The sequence below is a fragment of the Agelaius tricolor genome, unplaced genomic scaffold (assembly GCF_023055355.1).
Source record: "Agelaius tricolor isolate 1412-34295 unplaced genomic scaffold, bAgeTri1.0.p SCAF_3, whole genome shotgun sequence".
Classification (NCBI taxonomy): Eukaryota; Metazoa; Chordata; class Aves; order Passeriformes; family Icteridae; genus Agelaius; species Agelaius tricolor.
Genome location: NW_027269263.1, coordinates 61,227,177 through 61,249,041, shown reverse-complemented (window position 1 = coordinate 61,249,041; position 21,865 = coordinate 61,227,177). Strand labels below are relative to the sequence as shown.

The 21,865-nt window shown below is 39.8% G+C and overlaps 1 protein-coding gene across 2 annotated transcripts in view; it reads left to right on the top strand.

Moving 5' to 3' along the window:
• The first annotated feature begins 1,784 nt into the window (after nt 1-1,784).
• SEMA3A (semaphorin 3A) overlaps nt 1,785-21,865 on the top strand; it is a 165,409-nt gene continuing 145,328 nt past the window's right edge. Inside the window, exons 1-2 of one of the 2 annotated variants that reach the window (XM_071424035.1) lie at nt 1,785-1,942; nt 2,504-2,701. In XM_071424035.1, coding sequence (XP_071280136.1) covers nt 1,885-1,942; nt 2,504-2,701 — 256 coding nt within the window. In that variant the 5' untranslated portion in view covers nt 1,785-1,884. Of the gene's footprint in view, nt 1,943-2,131; nt 2,702-21,865 lie in introns of those variants that run through there. The other variant, XM_071424036.1, reaches the window with a different exon arrangement.

Below are 21,865 nucleotides of genomic sequence, written 5' to 3'. Positions count from 1 at the left end.
TGGATAAGCAAATGTTCATTGTATCCAATCCATATGTTTTCTAGGGAAAATATATATTGACTGGGGATGTGGTTTGTTTATTTGATTGATGTAAAATAGTCTGGAGTGTTACACTTTCATTCTACATGAGAAAGATAGGTTTTTAGCTTTGTGTTATATTCTTATAAGAAAAAAAAGAAGTAGCTGTGCCTTCTTTATGCAACTAGAAGTAAATTGAGTGTAACAACATCATTGTAAAATGATGTGCTTTATAAAGTCCTGAATATGGTGCATCTTTTGTGTTTTGTTTCTAATTGTTTGCTCAATACAAAAGGATAATTCATTAGGCCAATTCTCCAAATAATCTCAAAGTGACATGAATTCCTTTGCAGAGTGAATGTCTGTAGCAAGTAATCCATGGAAAACAGACAGGCGTCTCTTGTCATTTTGGAGCTCTAATCCACTGCCTGAAGCATGAAAATGCTCAGGATAACAAGTGTGGGAATGACCAAAATCAACATTATTTTTTTATTTTCTTTTCTTAACAATGCTGCTGATCAATGGAATTGCTGAATCTGGCAGATACAATGCCACAGGATTAATGAATTAAGCTCAGGAAGCAGAAGAATTTGTTAAAAAAGGAGAGGGAAAAAGCCCCTTCTTTTCCACTGGTGTGTGAATATCAAGCAATGAAAGCAGCAATGACAGAATTTTAGCCCTTGTTTTACCATAGTAGCATAGTGCAGAGCCTTGTTCTGCACAAGCCTTTACATTTTAATTAGAACTATACTGACACCCGCTTTTTCAACTATGAACTTCACTTCTAAATTGGAAACTATTTCCTACATGCTGGTTTAGCAGCTAGGTCTGAACACAGAAGAGAGATGCTGTGTTTGTGTAATTCAGCGTGTAGTGTGGTCACCATCAGTGGGACTAGATAACTGGTTTTTAAACCACAGTAAATAGTGGTAAAAGGAAGGAAGAGACTCCCACTGAAATGCCATTGACTCTGTCACCATAAAGCAATCCCATGCTCTGGAAAACCATAGAATGAAATACAGAGGGGTCATCACACTTTGATGATGCCAATGTTTTACAAAGGTCGATTGCCAGTGTTTCTGTCAATACTGCATTAGGAATGTAACATAGGATACATATCTGTGTAAGACATTACATTCCTAAATACACATTACATTGATATTCAGCACAGCATGGAGATTTTAATAAACCACCACTGACTAGAAGGGGGTTTGTTCAGATATGTGGGAGGGGAGAGCTTGAGTTTGCTTATATGTTTGTATTTACACCTCCTTAAAGACCTCTGGGGATTTTGTGTGTCCTTCTGTCTAAACAAACAAACAAAAAAATCTTTATCTAGTTTAATTGCACAAAAATATATTACAATAATCACACAGTCCTAGAGATTGGAAGGTTTGGAACATTTTCAACTGGTAAGAACACTTTAGAGAATACCCCTGTGTAATTTATGAGCCCCTACAGACCTGTCCATGTCTTGAACTGATTGCTGAAGTGGGCTTTACTAGGAATTTCGTTCCTTGAATTGGAGTAGTGCTGGAGGTGGGGAGGGAGGGAGGTTACAGCAACCTTCCCTAACAAGGCTTTAAAAGCTTCAGTGGTAAAGTTCTGCTGATGGGAGATTTTGTTACTTGTTTTTAACTGGGAACAACCCGAAGAGGATTACTCTATGGGCAGGAGCTGTTATTTAAGTGGGTGGCAACGTCGTGGGCTGTGTTGTGCTGTTGTTGTTTTTAAAGTGGGACGTGCATCTTTTGATTAGAACTGCAAAATAGCTTAAAAAAACCCCTAAAACCCCGAACAACCAACCAAACAAACCCCAAATAACCCAAACCAAGCAAGACCAAACCGAACAACCTGGACAATGACATGAAACAGCTGGTGAAATGTCTAGCTCCGTGCCTTCCCCAAGCGCGGCGGAGCGGAGGTTTCTGTTCTCTCATCTCTGCCGCGATGCGTTTCTTTTTTTTTTTTTTTTTTTTCCCTTTTTTTTTTTTTTTTTTTTTTTTAAGCTCCTTGCATGTGCTGTGACAGCCGGGGAAGGACGGGGGGGCGGGGGGGGGGTCGCGCTGCCGGCGCTCCCATCCATTGTCAGGCGCTCCGGGAGCGCGGGCAGCGCGGTGTCCCCGGCGGAGCGCGGGGAGCGCGGGGCCGCCCCCGCCGCCGGGACCCGCCCGCCCTGCGCGGGGGAGCGGAGCGGAGCGGAGCGGAGCGGGGCCCGCCCCGGCCCGGCCCGGCCCGGCCCCGGCCCCTGCCCCCGGCCCGCGCCGCCGCCGCCGCCCGCAGCATGCCGCCCCCCCGCCGCACGCCGCTCGGGGGCTGCCTCCCTTTCCGGCCCGCGGCGTGTGCGTGAGAGGGGCTCCAAGTTGCCCCGGCGGCGGCGGCGGCGGCGGAGAAGAAGAGCGGGGGGCCGGGGCGGCAGCGGCGTCGGGGCGCGGCGGGCGCGGAGCGGAGCCCACCCCCATCACCTGTTACCTCCGCTCCCCAGGTTGCCTGAAGTTCCCCGGCGGCGCCCGGCAGGACGGGGAGCGCCACGGCTGCGGCTGGCGGGGACCCTACGGTGGCTGCTGCAGCATGGGCTGGCTCAGGGGGATTGCCTTGCTTTCCTTGGGAGTATTACTAGCAGGAAGAGTCAACTGCCAGCATGTGAAGAATAATGTGCCAAGGCTCAAATTGTCGTATAAAGGTAAGTCTGTTGTTCTCTCTTATTCTCGGTTTTCCTCCGAACCTCTTTTCTCTTTGCCCCGTCGCTCCCTCCCTCCTCACCTTCCTCACTGCTCTTCCTTATCTTCCAAAGGGGAAACTGACATTAGAAGAAATTCCTGAAAACATTTTCTTAAAAAGCCTCTCCGTGCTGCGGTCGGTACCAGGCAGTTTAAACCCAGACAAAGAAGAGTTAGTTGCGATTGCAGACGAGGACTCCGGATCGTGCAGATCCCTGTTAGAGCATTTTTTCAGTCTTGTGCTATTTCACCGGACTTTACTCTTCAAAACGATGAGTCGCGTTTGGCCACCCAGCTCACTTCCCCCGTGCTGAGCTTGCAGTGCAGCCACAATTTCAGATCTGCTTTAAACATCATGGAATGGATAAAGATTTATATATATTTTTTAATATATTTTAGGCATGAAGTGGTTAATTTTCAAGTCATGAATATTCAGTTTGTACAAATCTGACAATCAGATGCCTAACATAAGCAGTAGATGGTGGGTTTGCCAAGAAACTATAAACTGAAAGGAACAGATCAGTCCAGAAAAGGAGGAGAGGACTGCTAGGCACCAGAAAATGCTGCCTATGGATGTTTAATGCAGTGCGATTTATTTGAACCAGGGTTGTTTTTGGTGTAGTCTGATGTGTGTCATTAGAGATCACAGGGAAGGTGTAACTGAAGAAAGAGAGCTGTGAGATTACGTTTATGTTTGAAATTGTGTAATGCCACTCACACTGCAGTTGTCAGTAATTAACTTTTGTATAATAGTGCCAGTATTAAAGGAGAGCAGTGAAGTAGACAGGCTCTTCTCTTTATCAGCATAGTTCCACTCTAAGTACATTTTCAGAACAATTCATGAAATCTGGAGAATGTACAACTGGGAAAGAAGTTTAAAATGTAAGAGCTGTGGAGTATTTTTTTAAACGGAGAGCTGTACACCTAGGTACATACACATCTCTCTGAAGAGCTGCCTCCTCATAATTCTTAGATTATTGATGGCTGAGAGAAGGAGCTGCAGCTACGGTTCTGAAAGGAGAGAGGAAAAATGACACATTGCTTCTACAGAGGGAAAAAGAGAACATGTGTGTGCATGCCTGGTCATAGATGTCAATCTCAGTTTACAGCATAGTGTCAGTACATCTCCTGCCAGTAGGAATACGTTTTCCTTCTTTTTTCATCTTTCTTGTGCTGCAAATGAGAGGGGGGAAGATCCTCTCTGATACAGGGCAGGCGTCATTTCACACTCCAGATGAAATAAAGAATTAAGCACCTGCAAAACTTGGATGCTTTGTGTGAAATAAATGCATGTGCCGGGTTTTCTTAAAGAACACATATGTGCATATTTGTGTGTATTTAAACTTGAAAATATATGAATGAAAAGAACAGTTTAAGGGGTTCAGAGTCTGTTAATGAGAAAAAAAAATTGTATTTAACACAAAATTGGCTTTTTTGAGTCATGGAGTCTAAAGAAAGCTTCTACAGTAACTACATGTCATGTCAGAAAACTCATTAAAAAACTCTTAATTGCTTCCAAACTTCTGCAGTCATATTGAAACTCAGATGAGTACACAGAAGCATAAATGCTGTAAAAATATCCTGTAAAAGGGTTTAATGCCTAACTAATTATTGTTGGGGTTTTTTTCACCTTTTAAAGTTTATCTATGGCTGAAGTCTGCTACCCCTGCTCATATTGGCTAAATGCACAGAAACTAATTTCAAAGAGTTGCCAAATGTGACTGATAGTGGTTTTCTTTTTTTCTTGTCTCTTTTTTCTCTTAGTTTTTTTTTTTTTTTCCACCCTGCTGGTGCTGTATCTGTGGACCCTTTAAAAAATATTTTGCTACTTTGCCGATTGGTTGTTTTCCAGTTCTGCTCTTGCTGGGATAAAGACTCTCATTTTCATCTTTTAAAATATCAAATATCAAATTTTGCTGTATGGTCAGTCCTATATGAGGAAGACAGGAAACTGAGTTGAACATCAAAACTCTTTCATACTTGGTGGGTCACTGTGCAACAAAAATGTGTTCAAATGGCGAGCAACCCTGTTTCCTATCTAGTGAAGACAGAAATGTGTACTTAATCCAAAGCAAACTGAAGTCTGAAGACTTATAGGAATTCACACTGTAGCCTTTGATTCACATATTTGACTTCAAACGTGTAACTCTAAAAATCAGATGGGACTGCTTGCATGCTAATGTTAAGTACTGGTGTAAACGCTTGGCCAGGTCAATAGGAGAGTGCTGCTGCGTTGATCCCAGGTATGGGGATATCACTGTTAGTCAGGGAAGACTAAGCCTTGTCAGCTGGTGCTTCTCCAGAGAAATTTTGCTTCCAGCACAGTGCTCAGTGCACAGATCAGTGTTAACACCTTGCGTAGGAACATCCTTGAGCGCTGCGGGTATTGAAAATACGTCTTTTAGGCACTGACAGAATAGCTCACATGCTAATACTTATCTCTCTGGATATACTTCACCGCCATGTGACTAGGTGATACCAAGTGATTCATCTCTATTTAAACTGCTTGCAAGTAGAAAAAGAAGCTACTCAGTTACTTACCCATTCCTCATCTCCATGAAGAGATGTGGTTGGGTAAAATAAACTTACGATATTGAAAAAAAAAACCCCAAACATGCAGGGTGAAAAGAACGACCCAGGTGACTCCACTTTTCTTTGACCGTCATTGTGCTTTCTGTTAAGATGTATGCTTGTTGTTTGGCTAAACAAATACCTTGGAGCTAATTGTTGGTGCTTTATTTCAAAAGAAAATCAAGGATGTATTTTAACTTCTTGTTTGTCTCGACTAATTAGATGTCAAACATGGTTAAAAAGCTCAGGCATTTGCTTAAAAAGTTAGCAAAATGAGTCATGAAGGGTTAAATCCCTGCCAACCTTGATTTCCTATGGTCACTTGCTTTCAAAGGCCCCGTATTAGCTCTGCCATTTCCCGGGTTGCTGGACAGAAGTTTTGGTGAGCTCCTGTTCTTACTTCCTCTTAATGTCGTATCATCCAGTCTTGCAGAAGATTAGAAGCATCATACAGGGCATGGTTTGGATGGGAAATGGCAGAGAAAGTGTTTTAAGTGCATATGTTGAGGCCATATCTGTGATCTGAAAAGATTCTTTCTGTTTATTGTGAAACAGAGTGCTGGTTATTTGGTTTACATCACCTGGATTCTGCTGCCATATTAAAGAAAGGAAATTTGAGGAGAGCAGTAGGGAAATCCTTGTCCACCTGAAATCTGTGGTGAAACTCCTGTTCAGTGGCTTCTGGGTTTTGCCCTGTACTTTATAAAGTTTCCGAGCATTTTCATCTTTGTACGTGGATTGGAAAGGTTTTGCTCAGATGATACTCATCTCCTTATTTCAGTCAAAAGGAATTGATATGATTAAAAGCCTGATCCAAAGTTCATTGAAGTCACTTAATGCTGGATCATAGCCTAAATGTGGTACAACCAGCCATAAAACTGAAAGCTCTGTTGAGCTCTTCAACCACTGAGATCCTCTTCTTGTGTCCTTCAAAGACTTTGTGTCCTTATTGTAGAGTAAAAAGAAATGTCATTGTTGATGTATGAAAAGAAAAAGAATCATCCCTTAAAGAGTGTAGGGGGCTTTGTTCTTGCCTTTTTTTTTTTGGTGTGTTTTTTCTAATACCATTGACTTCAATTCTGATGTTGGTTTTAAGTCTCTATATTGTGTCACCAGGTCACAGATTCTGTTCAGGAAACTCCTATTGAGCACAGAGTTCTCAGAAAGATGGTGATCAAGTTGAGTGTGCAAAGTTTAAAACAATAAATATAACCTTAACTCCAGATGGATTTCTTGTATCGTTTATTGTTTTGTATTTTCTTTTGCTGTCCTCTGCATGGGGAGGGAACAGCACATAGCAGAGATGGAACCAGCTATAGTACCCTTTAAATATAAACAAATAAGCCCAATGAAAGTTTCCATTAACAATTCCTTGATTTCCAGATTTTTTTCATAAAGCAACCCTGATTTTTGCCTCCACGTGAGTAAATCTTGTCAACCCAACTTTCTCAAATCCATCTGTCACGTCTTATTTGTCTATTGAAAATTACTAAATGCTGTAAGTATGTTTTGCAAGAGTACATGTGTGGTTCTCCTTTGTTATTGTTGCTCAATTGGATACATATTACTTGAGAAAAAGTAAGTGGAAAAGCATTGCACACAGATTTAGCTCTATTACTCTCTGGCTTCAATTCAAGCCATATTAAAAGTAAGTGTCTTGTTTAAAGTTGCAGTGATAGTGACAACTACTCCATCCTTGATGTGCAGTTGATTTACAATTTTATAGCATGGATTTTTATCCAGATGAAATCCTGGCCCTAGTGAAAGCAATGGCAAAACTTCTGTCTGTTCCAATCTGTCCCACGTGGGGTGATGAGGGAGGAATGGCACCACACTGAATTACCTGTATGTAACTAATGTAAATATGATACCTGGCTTGTAGTTTGTTCACCCAGTCTGGTTGTAGTTGATGACCTGCCAGTGGGTTTGATTGTGGTTTTTCCTTTCCTTCAAACTTTATAACTCACAATTCAATACCTCTGCAAATATTGGGAAAGCAGGACAAAGTGGGAGAAGGAAATGGGGAGAGAAATATTGGCAGGGGAGCTTGTTTCTCTTGAGCTGGGACCAGTATTGGAGTTTGTCTCAGATTTCAAGGTGTCTGCTTAAAAACCTTTGCTTAAACTATCTTGTAAGAGTACTGTCTGAGGGAAAAGCCTCTCTGACATGCCTGAAAGTGAGAGAACAGCCCTGATTTAGGAAGAAGTCTGTGAAGGAAAGTAAACCAGGGACATTTGCATCTCCGCCTTCCATCATTTGTGACAAAATTTCTGCACAGCTCCAGTGCTCTCAGACCTCACAGTTCAGTCAGTGCAGGAGGCTGCAGGACAGTGAAGGTACCAGGTGCATCCATAGCCACGTCAGGTTTTTTTATTTGCCCCAAAATAATGAGTCTTTCAGGGAAGATCTATTTCTTGGTCTTTCTATCAGCTGGTTGATTGGGGTCTTCCTAAGACCTGGGAGCTCTCAGGGAGGTGGTAGGACTACCCTGCCTGGCTCTGACAGCTCACAGGCTGACAAGAGAGAAAAGCTGATGAAGGAAGTGCCTAAGCTCAGATCTTGCCTATATAGGGAAATTTTCAGCTAGCTAATTAGGGCCTGAGACTGGCAGTGTAATTGGAACAAGGAGGGTGAAAACCTAGCCCAGCATTCTCATTTTGCATTTCCAACTTTCCCATTTAATTCTAGTGGAAAAAGTGGTTTCTGAATTACAGAGCCTCACTTTTCTGAGAAGCTGGAGTTCTCTATAATTATTTTTAGTGTATGGTTTGCAAATGACTGAATTATTCATGGAAGGTGCTGTATTGACAGCCATGGAAACTCTACTCCTTTGCTGCAGACAAGGTGTGCAGCACTTATTTGTGTTGTTTGTAACAGCATCTTTAAAACTGACCTAGTGGGGAATTTAAATATCCATAGTTACACTGAGCTCGGTGAATCTTCTGATATGTGAAATCTGCCTTAAAATTTACTTCTGTGCTTGAAGCTTTTGATCAGGACTGAGGTACTTACCTATTTGCTTGGGGTTTATTCAGGTGTATACTTATCCCATAACATTTAGCAAAACAGTATTTAAAATGAGAAACCCACTCATAGCAGGTTGTTACAATGTAAATGGGTTATTTTTTATAATCTCTCCCGCAGGCAACTCCGTATGCACAGAAAGAATTTCCATGGAGTTCCCACCTGAAAAGAAGCCATGAAATTGTTTGTATTTTTAACTCGTGCTTTTTTCTTGGAAGTGTTTTTCAGTTTTAATTTAATGCATTACTATACTGTGATCCTTTTAATATGGTTTTGGTTTGCTTCATCACTGATTGTGCATATGGCCTGTAATGCCCACAGCTGCTGCTAGAGAATCTTCTTTATTTACTTCCTCTGGCCCACAGACTTTTCCCTCATGTGCATACCTGGAACGCTACAATGGAAGTGCCTGCAATACAAAGTTGTTCCAGTATTTTCAACCTTTTCTTCATCAGCTGGAGCCTGAGTTGACCCCAGTTAATCTGAAGCAAAATCACATCTTCACCTGAGGCAGTGCCTAAGTGACTGAGAAGAAAACAAATCCTTCTAAGCGGTGTCAGTGGTTGTGACATTTTCCAGTTGTTTGACAACTAAAAAGGGTAAAATTATTTTCAGGCTCCCACACACTAACTTTTAAGCAAATGTGTGGGGTGGACCCTGGGAGTTCCATGTCAAACTTTTAATGGAGGTACTGTAACCTGTTGTGGTGCTCTTGTTAGCTAAGGTTACATGTAAAAATTGTTGCTGCTGTTGTGCTGGTGGGCAATTCAGCAAATTCCTTCCCTTGCAGGATTAGAGCTCCCTTCAGAAATGTCTGCAAGTTCACGGTCCTCCCACATACAGCCTTCCATAGGTTAGCTGCTCTCTTCCAGTAACAGCTGTGAATAGTGAGAATAACTGTGGGGATAGTGCTTTTACTTGACTTTTCCTATTTTTTCCAAGTGGGATAGCATCTGAATATACAAGAGAGAAAAGGATGGCCCCAGCTGTTGAGAGCGTCAGGAATCTTAAGAGTCTTGTAACCTTTCTCTTGCGCCACAGGAGGTTCTCTGTGGTGTCTTTCTCTTTCTTTGTGACTGACACAGTCAGCCACTTGAGGCTCTTTTCACTCTCAGGGGAAGGAGAGATACCTCCAGAGAGCTAATCTTGGGTTAGGCAGTCTGAATGAGACTTTAAGGGTGCTCATCACTTCTCATTGACAGTAACAGGAATTAAGCTTCTTGTTCATTTATTTAGTTTCTTTCTCTCTGGGAATGTATCAAAAGAAGGTACTGATTAACTGCTATGGAAGAACTTAAGCTGTATTCTGATCCGAATCTTCCTAATTTAAGAAACTGTTTTTGCCTAAATGAGTATTTAAAGCAGTGTAAAAATTGAGCTGATTAAATATACATAAGAACTCAGTATCTGTGATCTTGAGGTCACCTGTGACTCTGTCTAAATTTGCACCAAACTTGCGGTGTAGATAGAAATAACAGTACTGCTACATTTTTCACACTCTTAAAACAATTACCTAATTTACTTCTCCTGTTTCCCATGTCTCACCTCCTTAATAAGCTCATCCCAAATCCAGTGACACATGCTGGAAGTGGCTGTCTGGGGCTACAGAGCTTTACTAATTTAATGGCTTAATCATTTAGAGCTTTCAATAAGCTGTCCCCTGGCTAGCTCCATTACCGTCTGAATGTTTCTGCGCTTTAAAGAGAAAAACATATTCAAGATTCAATTTCATAGAGCGTGGTTGGCAAATAAAAATCCTTGTGTATATGTGCTATTCAAAGGACAGGTGTCTTGACCCTGAGTCTACATTTTTTCAGCTGAACTATTTCAATAGTGAGAGTGGGATGAAACCTAATTTATTGATTTCTAAAAATTCTGAATAGTTTTAAAGTTTGGGGGATTCTTTTCTCCCTTTGGGGATTACAGATCCCCCTTGAACTGGACATATCTACAGCAATCTGTGAAATGTGTGAGCACTACTCTACTTTGTGTCACATCTAGTTTTCATCCTTTGCTGTTTGATAGCCAAACACAGTAAAGTCAGAAGTTTTTGCCATTCTTCTAATGTTTTAAAGTTGTTTGACATTTATTGGGCTGCCTGCTTATCTCTCCAGCTGGATGTTGCAGAAACTTTAGAAGCGAACAGTCAAATAAAATTCTCATCTCTTATAAATATTTTCATGCAAAGTTGGATCTTACAGGGAGCAATCTGAGGAATGAAGTAGTTATTTGCTTTCATCTAACTTGTGGAAGGAGGAAAAAGAAAGCTCTCCTTTACTCCTTACTCTAATGAAGCAAAGCTCGTGTTGGTTCTGACGGCCCCTCTTGGCTCCTTTTGAAATTCCAGCCTTGTATGAGAAAAGGACACAAAAAAGCTCTGTGAGATAATTTAAAGGATTTAGAGCTGCCTTTAAGGGGGATGGGTTGGTGGCCTTTTCTAGAGGAATCACATGATAAATGCAGCTTACAAGCATCCAAAAGAGCTGCAGAGAGTGCAGGGCACAGCTTTCATCTCCAGCTGATGCTGGAATAGCAATAACTCCTCTTTGGTAGACACAGATCCAACGTGTGGCCAAGGCACAGAATGAGGTCCCTTAAGATGAAGTGATGATTTTAGGGTGTTAATATTACTTTGAATTTTTTCATGGATTTCCTAGTGCAACTTCATTACTTTTGCATGAATGTGTAGTCTGAAATAGTTCTGACTCCTAAAGAAGCATTTTTTCTCAAAGCACAACAAAGGTCATATCAATAATGATTCGTATTGCTCTGTAGTATCTGTAGGCAAACTTTGTCTCTCCTCCACCACAGGAGGTCCTTTCCAAGATCTCCATCCTGCTAGGCCCATGTGATAAATCCAGTTCCTGTTGAGTGATGGGAGGGACAGCAGAAACGATGTCCATATTCACTTCTACTACAGCAGATGAATGACTCTATCAAAACTTCTTGCTCTGATGGCCTTGTAGACAACAACATAAATGTTGAGGTACCTGCAAATTGCAGACTTAGGAAATATCTTCATTCTGAATTGCTGCTTTTTCAAGAAGTGTCAAGAGTCCACCCAACAAGATCAAGTGTTTATTCAGTCGTACAGGAAGGTGTGGTTTCTTTTCCAAAGAGCTCTAGTTGTCACTTCTCTGCAAGGTCACAAACATCAGCAAAGCAATACTCCAGGATGTTGGCTGTTGGGTTATCAGTTTGGTAAACCTCAGTCTGTATTTTTGTTCCAAATGTGTATTCCTAGTTGTTTGTTCTCTAGCCATAAAAACTTACCTGCAACAAGTTGGCAAGTGAGATTTCTTCGCAAGTGAAAAGATTCAGGAATTTGTTGAAATTGAAGGAAATTTTTAATAGCTCATTCTAAAGGACTAACAACAATATTATATGTTGATAATTTTGCTTTTCTCTGCAGCTTGTAGAATTGAGACCAAAAATTACATACATTTCTAATTCTAATTGTTCAGATTTTTTTTCTCATCTGTAATGGGAAACTACCGGATATTTTACGTCCTTTTCTTGCATCCTTTTACAAATTTGTGTGTTTCATCATTCTTTAAACCTGAATTGGGAGTCACTTCTTTACTGGACAATAGTCATAAATCAGGAAAGTTTTTATTTCATCTCACCTACATCACCTACAAATGGAGGTTAGACATTAACAGAAACCCACCACCTCAGCTGATGATACACAGAAACTCTGTACTGTAAAGAGAATCAAAGAAAGTACCATAAATGTGAAATCCTATTAATTCCTTGGCTATTCTCTGTCAGCTTCTTCACCTGTAAAGTGGTATTAAGTGATTTCCTGAGGAATTGCTGGAGGTCAGAGATTTGCCATGCTTATTCAGAGCTGTATCCTGCTCTCAGAATAATCCCATTAATGTGTGTATTCAAAGTTGAGTCAGAACTTATTTTTGATCAACACAGAAAGGCCTTACAGGTACTTTAAAGTGATTATAATAGTAATATTCACAGCTGTGTGTACCTATGACATGAAACACATCCCTATTATCCAGGAAGCATATCTAACTTGGATATTCCTGACAATTTTAGACAGGAGCTCTTCAAAATGATTTTTGGAGTATCCACCTCTATTTCAAGCTAAACACACTGTGAAGGTGATTACAGTGGCTCTGGAGAAGAGCCTTTGTGCTCAGTCTTTGCAGTGTTGTCTACCAATTGTGTGTGTGTGCTCGTGAGATTCTGGGCAATTTCTCTGAGTTTAAGCTAGGGTTTGTTTTTTTTTTATCATGGCTGATAGTCATATTTTAAAATTAAGAGGGAATAAAAAGTGGTTTGAGGTTTTTTGTTTGTTTGTTTATTTTTTCTTGTGATTATCAGATGAAACTAAGGAGCAATTTCTCCCTTTTTACTCAGTCTGAACATAACTTACCAAGCCACTGGTGCTAAACATTCTCTGGCTCCTTCAAGTGTATGTCTTTCCTTCCTAAGGTACTCTGGACAAAAACTTTCTCTTTCTTTGGACACACATCCTTTTTTTGACTTTCCATACCCCAAATATCCCCCAGCCTTCTCCAGGATGAGGGCAACCTTTCCTAGACACTTGGGGAAGTATTCAGTAATCAGTTGAGTCAGTTCTAATTGCCTATCATTTGTGACTCACTCACTGGAAAACTGTTGCTTGACAGCCCTAGTTCAGACCTAATAATAAGGATAAAGTGCTATAATAAATTTATAAGTAGAATTTTGCATCTCAGAAAGATTCACATCCTCATTCCTTAAATAAATAAGAAAGCACCTGTTTCCTTTGTCAGCCTGGCCTATGAAAATAAAATTTCTGTTTCATATATTCCACATACCTTAAATGCAGCATTTAAATCTTATCTTCAGTGAATTATCTCAAGGAATGTTTTTCTTTGCTTTTATACTTCCTCATGCCACTTACATGATGTAATTGTTGTTTTGAATAGCATTCTTTCTCTGTAATAAGCTAACCATTTTCATGCCATTAATTAAGAAACACAGGGAAAATACAAGTTTTCGTGTGATTTTGATGTTCTTTTGAACTTCAGACACAAGTTGGTAGTTTAACGTGTTTAACCATGGTGTCTTACTTGGCCACATGCTACATGGTTTTCTTACAGTTTTGCAGGTGCTAGAAGAGCCAAGTTCAATTCTTGAGGCTGGTAAACAGACCAGCTGAGAGCAATGAAAAGGTCCTGTTTACTGGTATCAAAGTACTTTTTCATATGTTTTCAGAGAGACAAATGTCAAGTACCATGTGTATTGTTAGAAGCAGTTATGAACTATTCTGGTGTAAACCAAATGTAATACCATAACTGTGACTGCAGTGCTGCATATTTAGACCCCTGATGCTGCTAATTGACATTTTACCAAAGGGAATGAGGACATGTCTGAGCAATGCATCTTGTAGCTTTTTAATACAATTTCCATAGCTGAGACCATAAACAGCCCCTTAAGGTTGTTTCTCATAACTACCACTCTCTTAATTTTTTTTTTTCTGCCAGTATGTAGGAATATGATAAATACTGAATTTTATTTCACTGTAGGTTCACCCCCATTACTATGCATAGAAACTATTTTACCTTATGCCAGACATATGGAAGTGATCAATGTATGTAAATTGTATGAGGAGAGGTGAAATACAGCTTTCTAGACAAGGAAATGTGTACTTGTTTCTGGTTATAAGATACCGAGAGCTCACCAGGAAAGACTTTAAGTCTTAAGACAAGTTTTCCTTTAAAAGTAAAAATTGGCGAGAGTGAAGAATAGTGATGATTTTTGATAATCACCATGAAAGCACAATTTTGTCCTGAGCTGAACTGCCCAGTCAGATCTCAGGGTTTAAGAGGCAATTGCTTGCATGTGCAGGGCCAGGCCATGGACCTCCTCCTGAAATGCAGAGGTGAATTGTTCTGGGACCCACTGTGCTCAGTAGTACAAGTCAAGTTTCTTCAAACACAGGGTTTAACTGGCAGGGCCAGTTTAAATGTCTGCTTTTCATTTTCCTCCTCTGATGTCATGGTGCCCACAGTGCAATGACTTGAGCCTATTCTAAAAATCACGTTTTGAGGGGCTGAGTTATTTTTTGGAGGAAAAACCAAGAGCTTAACTTCAGTTATGCTTTTCAAATATGTTTTAAACTTACTGTCCCCCAGATGGTGACTAAGAAATCAAGACTTATTTTATGACTAATAGGCATTCACTGTGCTCCCCAAATTTTCCATTCCAATAAAGTTGGATTTTTTTTTTTTTCATATTCAGTATTGCAGAATAAGAAACTAATCTAGAGTCTGGCAGGCCTTTATTCTAAGGCATTGTCATGGCTTTCATTCTGAGTTGAAAAATGGACAGATCATTGGGTTTCATAAATGTGTGGAGGAGCTGTCAAAGTTCCCATTTGCATGTGAATGGTCAGCTGAGGTAGGAAGGGGGATATGTAAATAATTCTCTAGCTAGCTCCTGGCAAAGATCATTGCATTTCAAAGTACTGTGAAAAGCAGCGCCATAAAACTGTAACCTATTCACTGGTATGGAAACTCCCACACCTTAAATTGATCTACTCTAATAATGACCACTTGGGGAAAAATGAATCTTAAGAAGCAATATCAGGTCTCCAAGTACTATACATTTTCTGCCTCTTTTAATATTTCATAAAAGATAAGCTAAAAAAGCCACTCTTCCTTCTCCCCCAATGAAGGGGGGGAAAAAGCACAAGATCTAAGCAGTAAGCAGATGTAGACCTTCATTGAATATCTGGCAGATAAGTGTGATAGGAGTGAAAGAAATGTAAAGGATTTGAGTATTATTCTGTATTATGTCAGTATCTGACCCAGGTGCCAGCCAAAAAAATCATTACTTTAATCTTCCTTACAAACTGCCCAGCATTTCACTGTTCCGTTCTGCTGCCATACTTCAGTACATGCTCAGCTACATAAAGCTGAATGTTGTAGTTTAAAACCAAATGTGTCCTTCAAAATACACAGTTCTTTTTGTCTCCAAAAAGGTGAAAAAGTAAAAGCAAACAGTGGAAAAATGAGGAACACAGAATAAAACAAAATCTTACTCGGCTCGGAGTCAGACAGTTTTCTACATATTTTATTGTGCCTCATTTCTGTTTAGATAGAATTGGCATGTGTATATATGGAGAGACAATGATTTACTAAGCCCTTTATGCCTGAAACAGCTTCAAAACCTGTGATTAGGCAGGTACAAGGGCTAGAAAATGTTTCCAAAGTAAAGTTCACCTCCAAAATTGATAGGGGTTATGTACTTACCCCTTGATAATGAGATAGCTTCTGAATGTTGCTGTAGTTTGCCAGTATAATTTCCCTGATACTGTTTTGTAGTCTCCATCTGCTTACCTTAAAATACCATGATGTATTTCATTCAACCTCCATATTTCAGAAAATAATTAATGTCACCTCTGTAATCATTTACAGCACACTCCTTCTTTCTCACAAAGCTTCTGTGAACTTATTTGGTCTGGTTACACTGTTCCAAAAAACTTACAAAGTTAAATGCGATTTAATTCACTAGATTTACAAAAGGCTGTTATTCAAAGGCTCTGGGATTTGTTCTATTACATAATATTCCTGTAATGAAATGTGATTTGTCTTGATATTTGCCAGGAGATTAAAAACAACAACAAAAAAGGACTGATCTAACAAATTCCTACTCACATGAGTAGTCCTTTTGATTTCAATGTACCTGGCACTTGCAGGGTGAAGTGCCCTTTTGAGAGGCTATGCAAGTTATTCTTCACTTGGAAAATAATCAACCAATCAACCCAAGAAATTGTTGGGATCACTTGAAATTTTTGAGCTCTGCCCATTTAATGAGGAGAAATGATGCAAAAACTGTTCAAAATGTAGTTCTACTCAAATGAAAGTTTTCATTCAGTAATAATCCCTCTTAATCTGTTTTATCCCATGTTTCTGCTGTGCTCCACTAGAGGATCATTCCCTGCCTTGCTGTGGTTGATTGTATCCTCATGTCTAGTGGGACAAAACATCAGTTAAAGTCACTATGAAAGACCCTTAGTCTGGTAGATGTTTGAGTAGGAATGTGATCTGATTTTTTGAATGGCCAGCCAATTTTAAACTGAGTTTTTGAGGAAAGGAATGTCATCTCTTATCCAAGCCCTGTCCCATTTTCCCTGTTAATGGGTCTTTCCATTAAACCCTCTGCAGAAGCCCATCTGTGTGACTGTAGGTAGAGCCCAAATTGGGCAGTTCTGCTGATTCAAGCACAGTAATTTTTGATAAAGTAATACCACAATATTGGAGTATGGCTTCCATAATGCAGCAGTTCTGTTTCAATTACCATTCCAAATCCATCAAAAAAGTGCACAGCATTGTGGAAACTTTTATCCTTTACTGGAGTATTACTTATTTATTGTAGTGCTCCAGGCACTTTGAGTGAAAGTTAGTCTGATTGCTTCTCACATGAGCTTGTTGGAGAGAGCCCAGGAGATCTCCCCACAGCAGGAGACTCCAGAGCTGCTTTCCTGCTACTCCAAAGCGCTGCTAAGGCTAGCAAGTGAGCAAGGAATCCCTGCTCCTTTTCAAACATCAGTCTGACAAAGTGGGACGGCGAGCACGGGGCCATGTGCTCCCTCACCCCAGACATCTTGTCAATGGGCTCTCAGTGCTCTTTGCAAAACAGCAAGAGGAATCTCAGATTGCAGCCACTCAGATGTAGCCACTTGTGCAGACACTTCTATTACCCTAAAATTTATTGTGGTCTGTGTCACATGTTAAAAAAACGCAGAAAGTCTCAAATGCATTAGAGGGTGGTGAGGCACTAAATTTTTTCACTTTTTATGATAACTATACATTTAAAGAAGGAAGCAAAAATAAGATTTTCTATTAAAAATAGGAGCAGAAACCGTTTGTGGCATAGAATCCAATAGGAAACACATTTAAAAAACTTCTGGTTTTGGTGCAGTTGACTGTGAAGTTCTTCAGTAGGCTGTAAGGGGCATCAATTTAATTAATGAGAGCTGTTACTTAAATTATGTTAGCAATCAGTGAACAACCCACAGAGTAGCTCATGAGTAAGTCTGTGATGTCTTGGAACAGAGGCATCCTAATGCTTCTGTAATGCTGGCCATGGATGATGTTGGAAGGCAGAAATTGCATTATTTATTACCACACGTGCAAGGGATTCATATATAAGAAAGACCACGTGCTCTAAGGGAACTCCTGATCCTGTTCAAGTGATAACTGAAGGACATGTGACCACCAGACATCTGTACAAAACTGTCAGCCCAGTGGGGTGATGGAGTACATCACCAGGGTACATGGAGTGTAAATGCAACATGAGAAACTCCTTCCTTCTCCTGTTCTGTCCTACTGAGACCAGAAGCTCTCTCCCACTTCCCTGCTCTTGCAAAGGGATTTTTTGGATCTGGCAAGGCTCAGCTTATCCCTCTGTGATGCCAAGCAGAGGGAAGAAACATACCAAATTCTGAACTGTGGAAATATCCTTAGGTGCATGCATGCATGCATGCATTTACCTACATAATGTATACAAATATGAAGCTATTTACACACCCCTACTTGGCCCAGATCCACAGACAGTGCAAAATTACACCACACCCGGCTACAAGTTATTTTTAGTTCCTCCTCAATGTAAATGTCTAGTTCATAATTAAGTTTCAAAATAATGAATGATGTGTTTTGTGTTTCAGTGGGTATAAACGTTTGCATTGCATAGTGAATGATTTAAGCATGAAAGGTCTTGCATTCCTAAATCTGTTACAGAATGTGGGTGGGAGGTGGATCTTTGCTCATACCAGGAAACAAAGACTGAATGAATATTTGTCATGATGTTTCATCAAGGCAGTGTTCATGTTAGCTGGAGATACCTTGTGGCAAGATGACAGCTTGCTTATTGTAAATTTTTCTGAAAACCAGGACACTTTAGGGGTATTTGTAAGGGGTATTAGCAGTGTTGATACTGTAGCCACCCAGCCATGAACCTTGTGCAGTAGTCAGTTAATTAAGCCACAAATTAAGGAGATCAAATGCTATTAAACCACCTCCCTAAAAAATCCCCCAAAAATCAAACCAAAGAGCAAACAAAAAAAAAAAGTCCAAACCCAAAAAACAGCAGCAAAAACCCTAAACCTGACTAAAATCCCCCCACCTGAAAACCCAGCACAATTTTCTCTAGCTTTGACATAAGGGCTGAAAGGAATTATGTATTGTCTTGTCCTCGTGTTCTTTCCTTAATCATTTGTGGCTGGTCTTCAGTATTAGGGTGGCTTCCTCATGAGGCTGCCTTTTGGTCTGGCTGGATTGCCCTGTTCTGATGTTCCCATCTCCAAGATCAGCGCGGACATTTTGCCATAGATTCATGTACTCAGTCCTGCACCTAGAGACAAGGTGATCCCCAAGTACACACCTGCTAAAGAGAAATTGCAAGACTGAAGAAAGAAAGAAAGAAAGGAAGGAAGGAAGGAAGGAAGAAAGAAAGAAAGAGAAAGAAAGAAAAGAAAAATCAAGAAAAAAAAAGGAAAGAAGGGAAGAAGGAATAACAAGAAGAAATAAAGAGTTGTTTTCTTTGTTTTCTTCAGCAGTGTCCTTATGTCTTAAACTGGAATTGTAATGGACTGCTATTCTTACATTGAAAAAAACAGTACAAAACAATACCCACAACAACAACAACAACGAAAACCCCAAGGAGAGCTATTTCTAATAAAAACATTACTCATACTAGGATCATAGCCCTGACCTTACATTTATTGGCATAAATGTGAACTTAGAAAGCTGTGTGGATGTTTGCCATATGCAAATCCATCCATCCATAAATCAGCATACAGACTGGAGACTGCACAGCTGAAGTGACTGTAATGGTAAATGAAACCTTTCACCACCAGGTCAAATGCAGTTCAGCATATGTGGTAAATGGAAAAGCACTGTCATGCAGGAGTTGATCTGTGGCATGTGTAAAACGAGTGACTGACCAGTTCACACTGTTTACCACCACAACTGGCTCCCCAGCTCGGAGCTGGCAGATAAGTTGGAGCTGCAATGGCAAAGCAGTGAAGCAACCTGGCAGAGAATTTGCCTTATGGGACTGTCTGGTAGTGTATTACAAGGATTAGGCAGGCGTTTTTCATCAAAATGAATTGTCAATGAAAAAGGAAGTTTCCGTTTAATCCAAATTTTCCACCAGTTCTATCCAAATGAAAACATTACTTTGGACTGTGGTGCTGATCTAAGGCACATAATATTATATTCATCTGACATTAACCTCTGTGTGTTCAGGGTAGCAGCAGGGTTTGCAAAAGGTTTGTGTGGTTTTTCTCTTTCTTGCCCATTCTTTTCTGAACAGGACAGTTAACTCACATTAAAATCTTTTGAGAGACTCAGAGATCAGCGTAAGGATTATATGATAGCAGGATAGCAAAAGCCATATAGCTCTGTCTCAAATCCTGGGCCAGAGGTCCACACCAGGGATGAGGCAGGTTTATCATTTGTGTAAGGTGGAGTTCACTGTCAGAGGGTGCCGTGTGAGACGGGACACACCCAGAAGCATTTCCAGGCTTCTCGATTCTGGGATATGACTTGGCCACGGCTGAACTGTGGAGTGTATTTTTCCTCCTTACAGTCTAAGGAAGTTGGACACCCTGACCAGAAAAAACATAGATAAAATGATAAAAAACAAGGGTCACACATTCCCGGATTTATTTTTTTTTCCTAAGTTGTCGCTCTGAGAAGTTCAATATTTTGACTGTTTGACTTAATTTGAAAACAGATGTTGGAATATTGTAATTTCCCTTGAGACAAAAAAAAAAATTCCTTACTTTTCTCAGCTTTCCTTATTTCTGCTATGAAACCGTGTTGTCACAGAGAAACAGTGTTTCCTAAAGCTCCTATGTGAGTTGTGAAGCTCCAAACCAGCTTGACACATTCAGCTACATGTTAATGTCAAAACATAGTTCTCAACATTTATTGCTGCTAAAACAGCATTAAAAATGTATGTCTGATTCTTTGATTTAATTCAATACGTTATTTTAAAAATGAGTATTGTTATTGGTTATAGTTTGCTTAACAGAACATTTGTTCTACTTTTAAAGAATAAATCTTTTAAGACATTGATAAGTTGAGATATGTGTTTGCCTTCATGTTTCAAGGATGTTAATAATGCTGGGAAGATTGGTCTTGTGGCTAATGTGTGAATGGATAGATGTTCTTCAGTTCCAGGATCTTACTCAAACAATATTAAGTAATGTCAGACAATATCCTTGTGCCTCAGTCTCTAATCTGTACAGGCTTTTTGTACATTGTTTTATTTTCAGTGACATTGTATGTGTTTGAAAGCAAGGACTATGCTTTTGCACAAGGAAATTCTATCTGGACTTTCAGAACTAGTAGTACAGCTGATAAATAGCAGAATATTTAGTTCAAGGCTCAAACAAACATCTGAGCACTAAGAAAATTACTCTTACTCTCGCTTTCTGGTATAAAGAAATTTAAAAAACAATTTTTTAAAACATTTTGAAAATTCCTTAACAGTATAATCAGATTATTTCCACAAGTCCAAGAAATTTAGTTTCTTTAGCAACTTTAGTTACGTTTCTTGCCTGATACCTTTCTGACTGCATTGTTTTTGCCACTGAGAAGTGAATGTCTTTAGGAACCTATTCCTTTTAGGGGGAGGGAAAAAATATGGTTTTAGTTAAAAAGGTTACTTTTTCCTTCTATCTTAAAGATTCTTTAAGTGATAATGCCACTACATATAAAATGCAAAAGCTGAAAATTTTCCTCCTCAAAATTATTCCCTTATATATTATGCAATTCTCTGGATATAAAGGCTGAAGGCTGGAAAATTATTCAAGTTTGTTACACACATACATTCATTCCAATGTGAACAATATGCCTGTCTTACATTTCTAGTGAGGAGAAGCAGTTCCCATTTCATTTTGATTGGTGCTGAAACTCTTTCTTTGTGCATTTTCTTTCTTCTTCCTTTTTTCTTTTTTTAATTTTAGTCTGTGGGTTCAGGTGTAGTTTGTCATATCAGTTGACTGGAACACTATAGATTATCAGGGGACTTCCAGGTGTCACACAAGAAGAATGACTGTTTTCCAAAACAAGCTGTGCAGTCCTCTAGGCTCTGCCATGGATGAATATGAGTGTTACTAGGCATAGAAAACAGTTCTGAAAAGGTAATCCCATGTTGAATTTGAATGTTAAGGAAACCATCTACTCATTCTGAGGGGCTTAACCTTTCTTCGGGAGGTAAGTCTGGAACAATGGTCCTTATTTACAAAAGGTTTCCTTTATTTCCCATAAGGAATACAAAACCAGAATTTCTCCTGTGCTAGAGTTGCTCCTTCCTTGCTGTAAGTATGTATTGCCATTGATTCATTCAAATACAGATTATTACAGTAATAATTAGTGACAAGTTATGTGTTATTTTGAAATAACACACATTATGGTTCACATCATGTCTTCAGAGACCCGAGCAATGTGTTGTTTCACATTGACAAATGCTAGAAAGTGTTTGCACTTATGAATAAAATATTCTCCATGCAT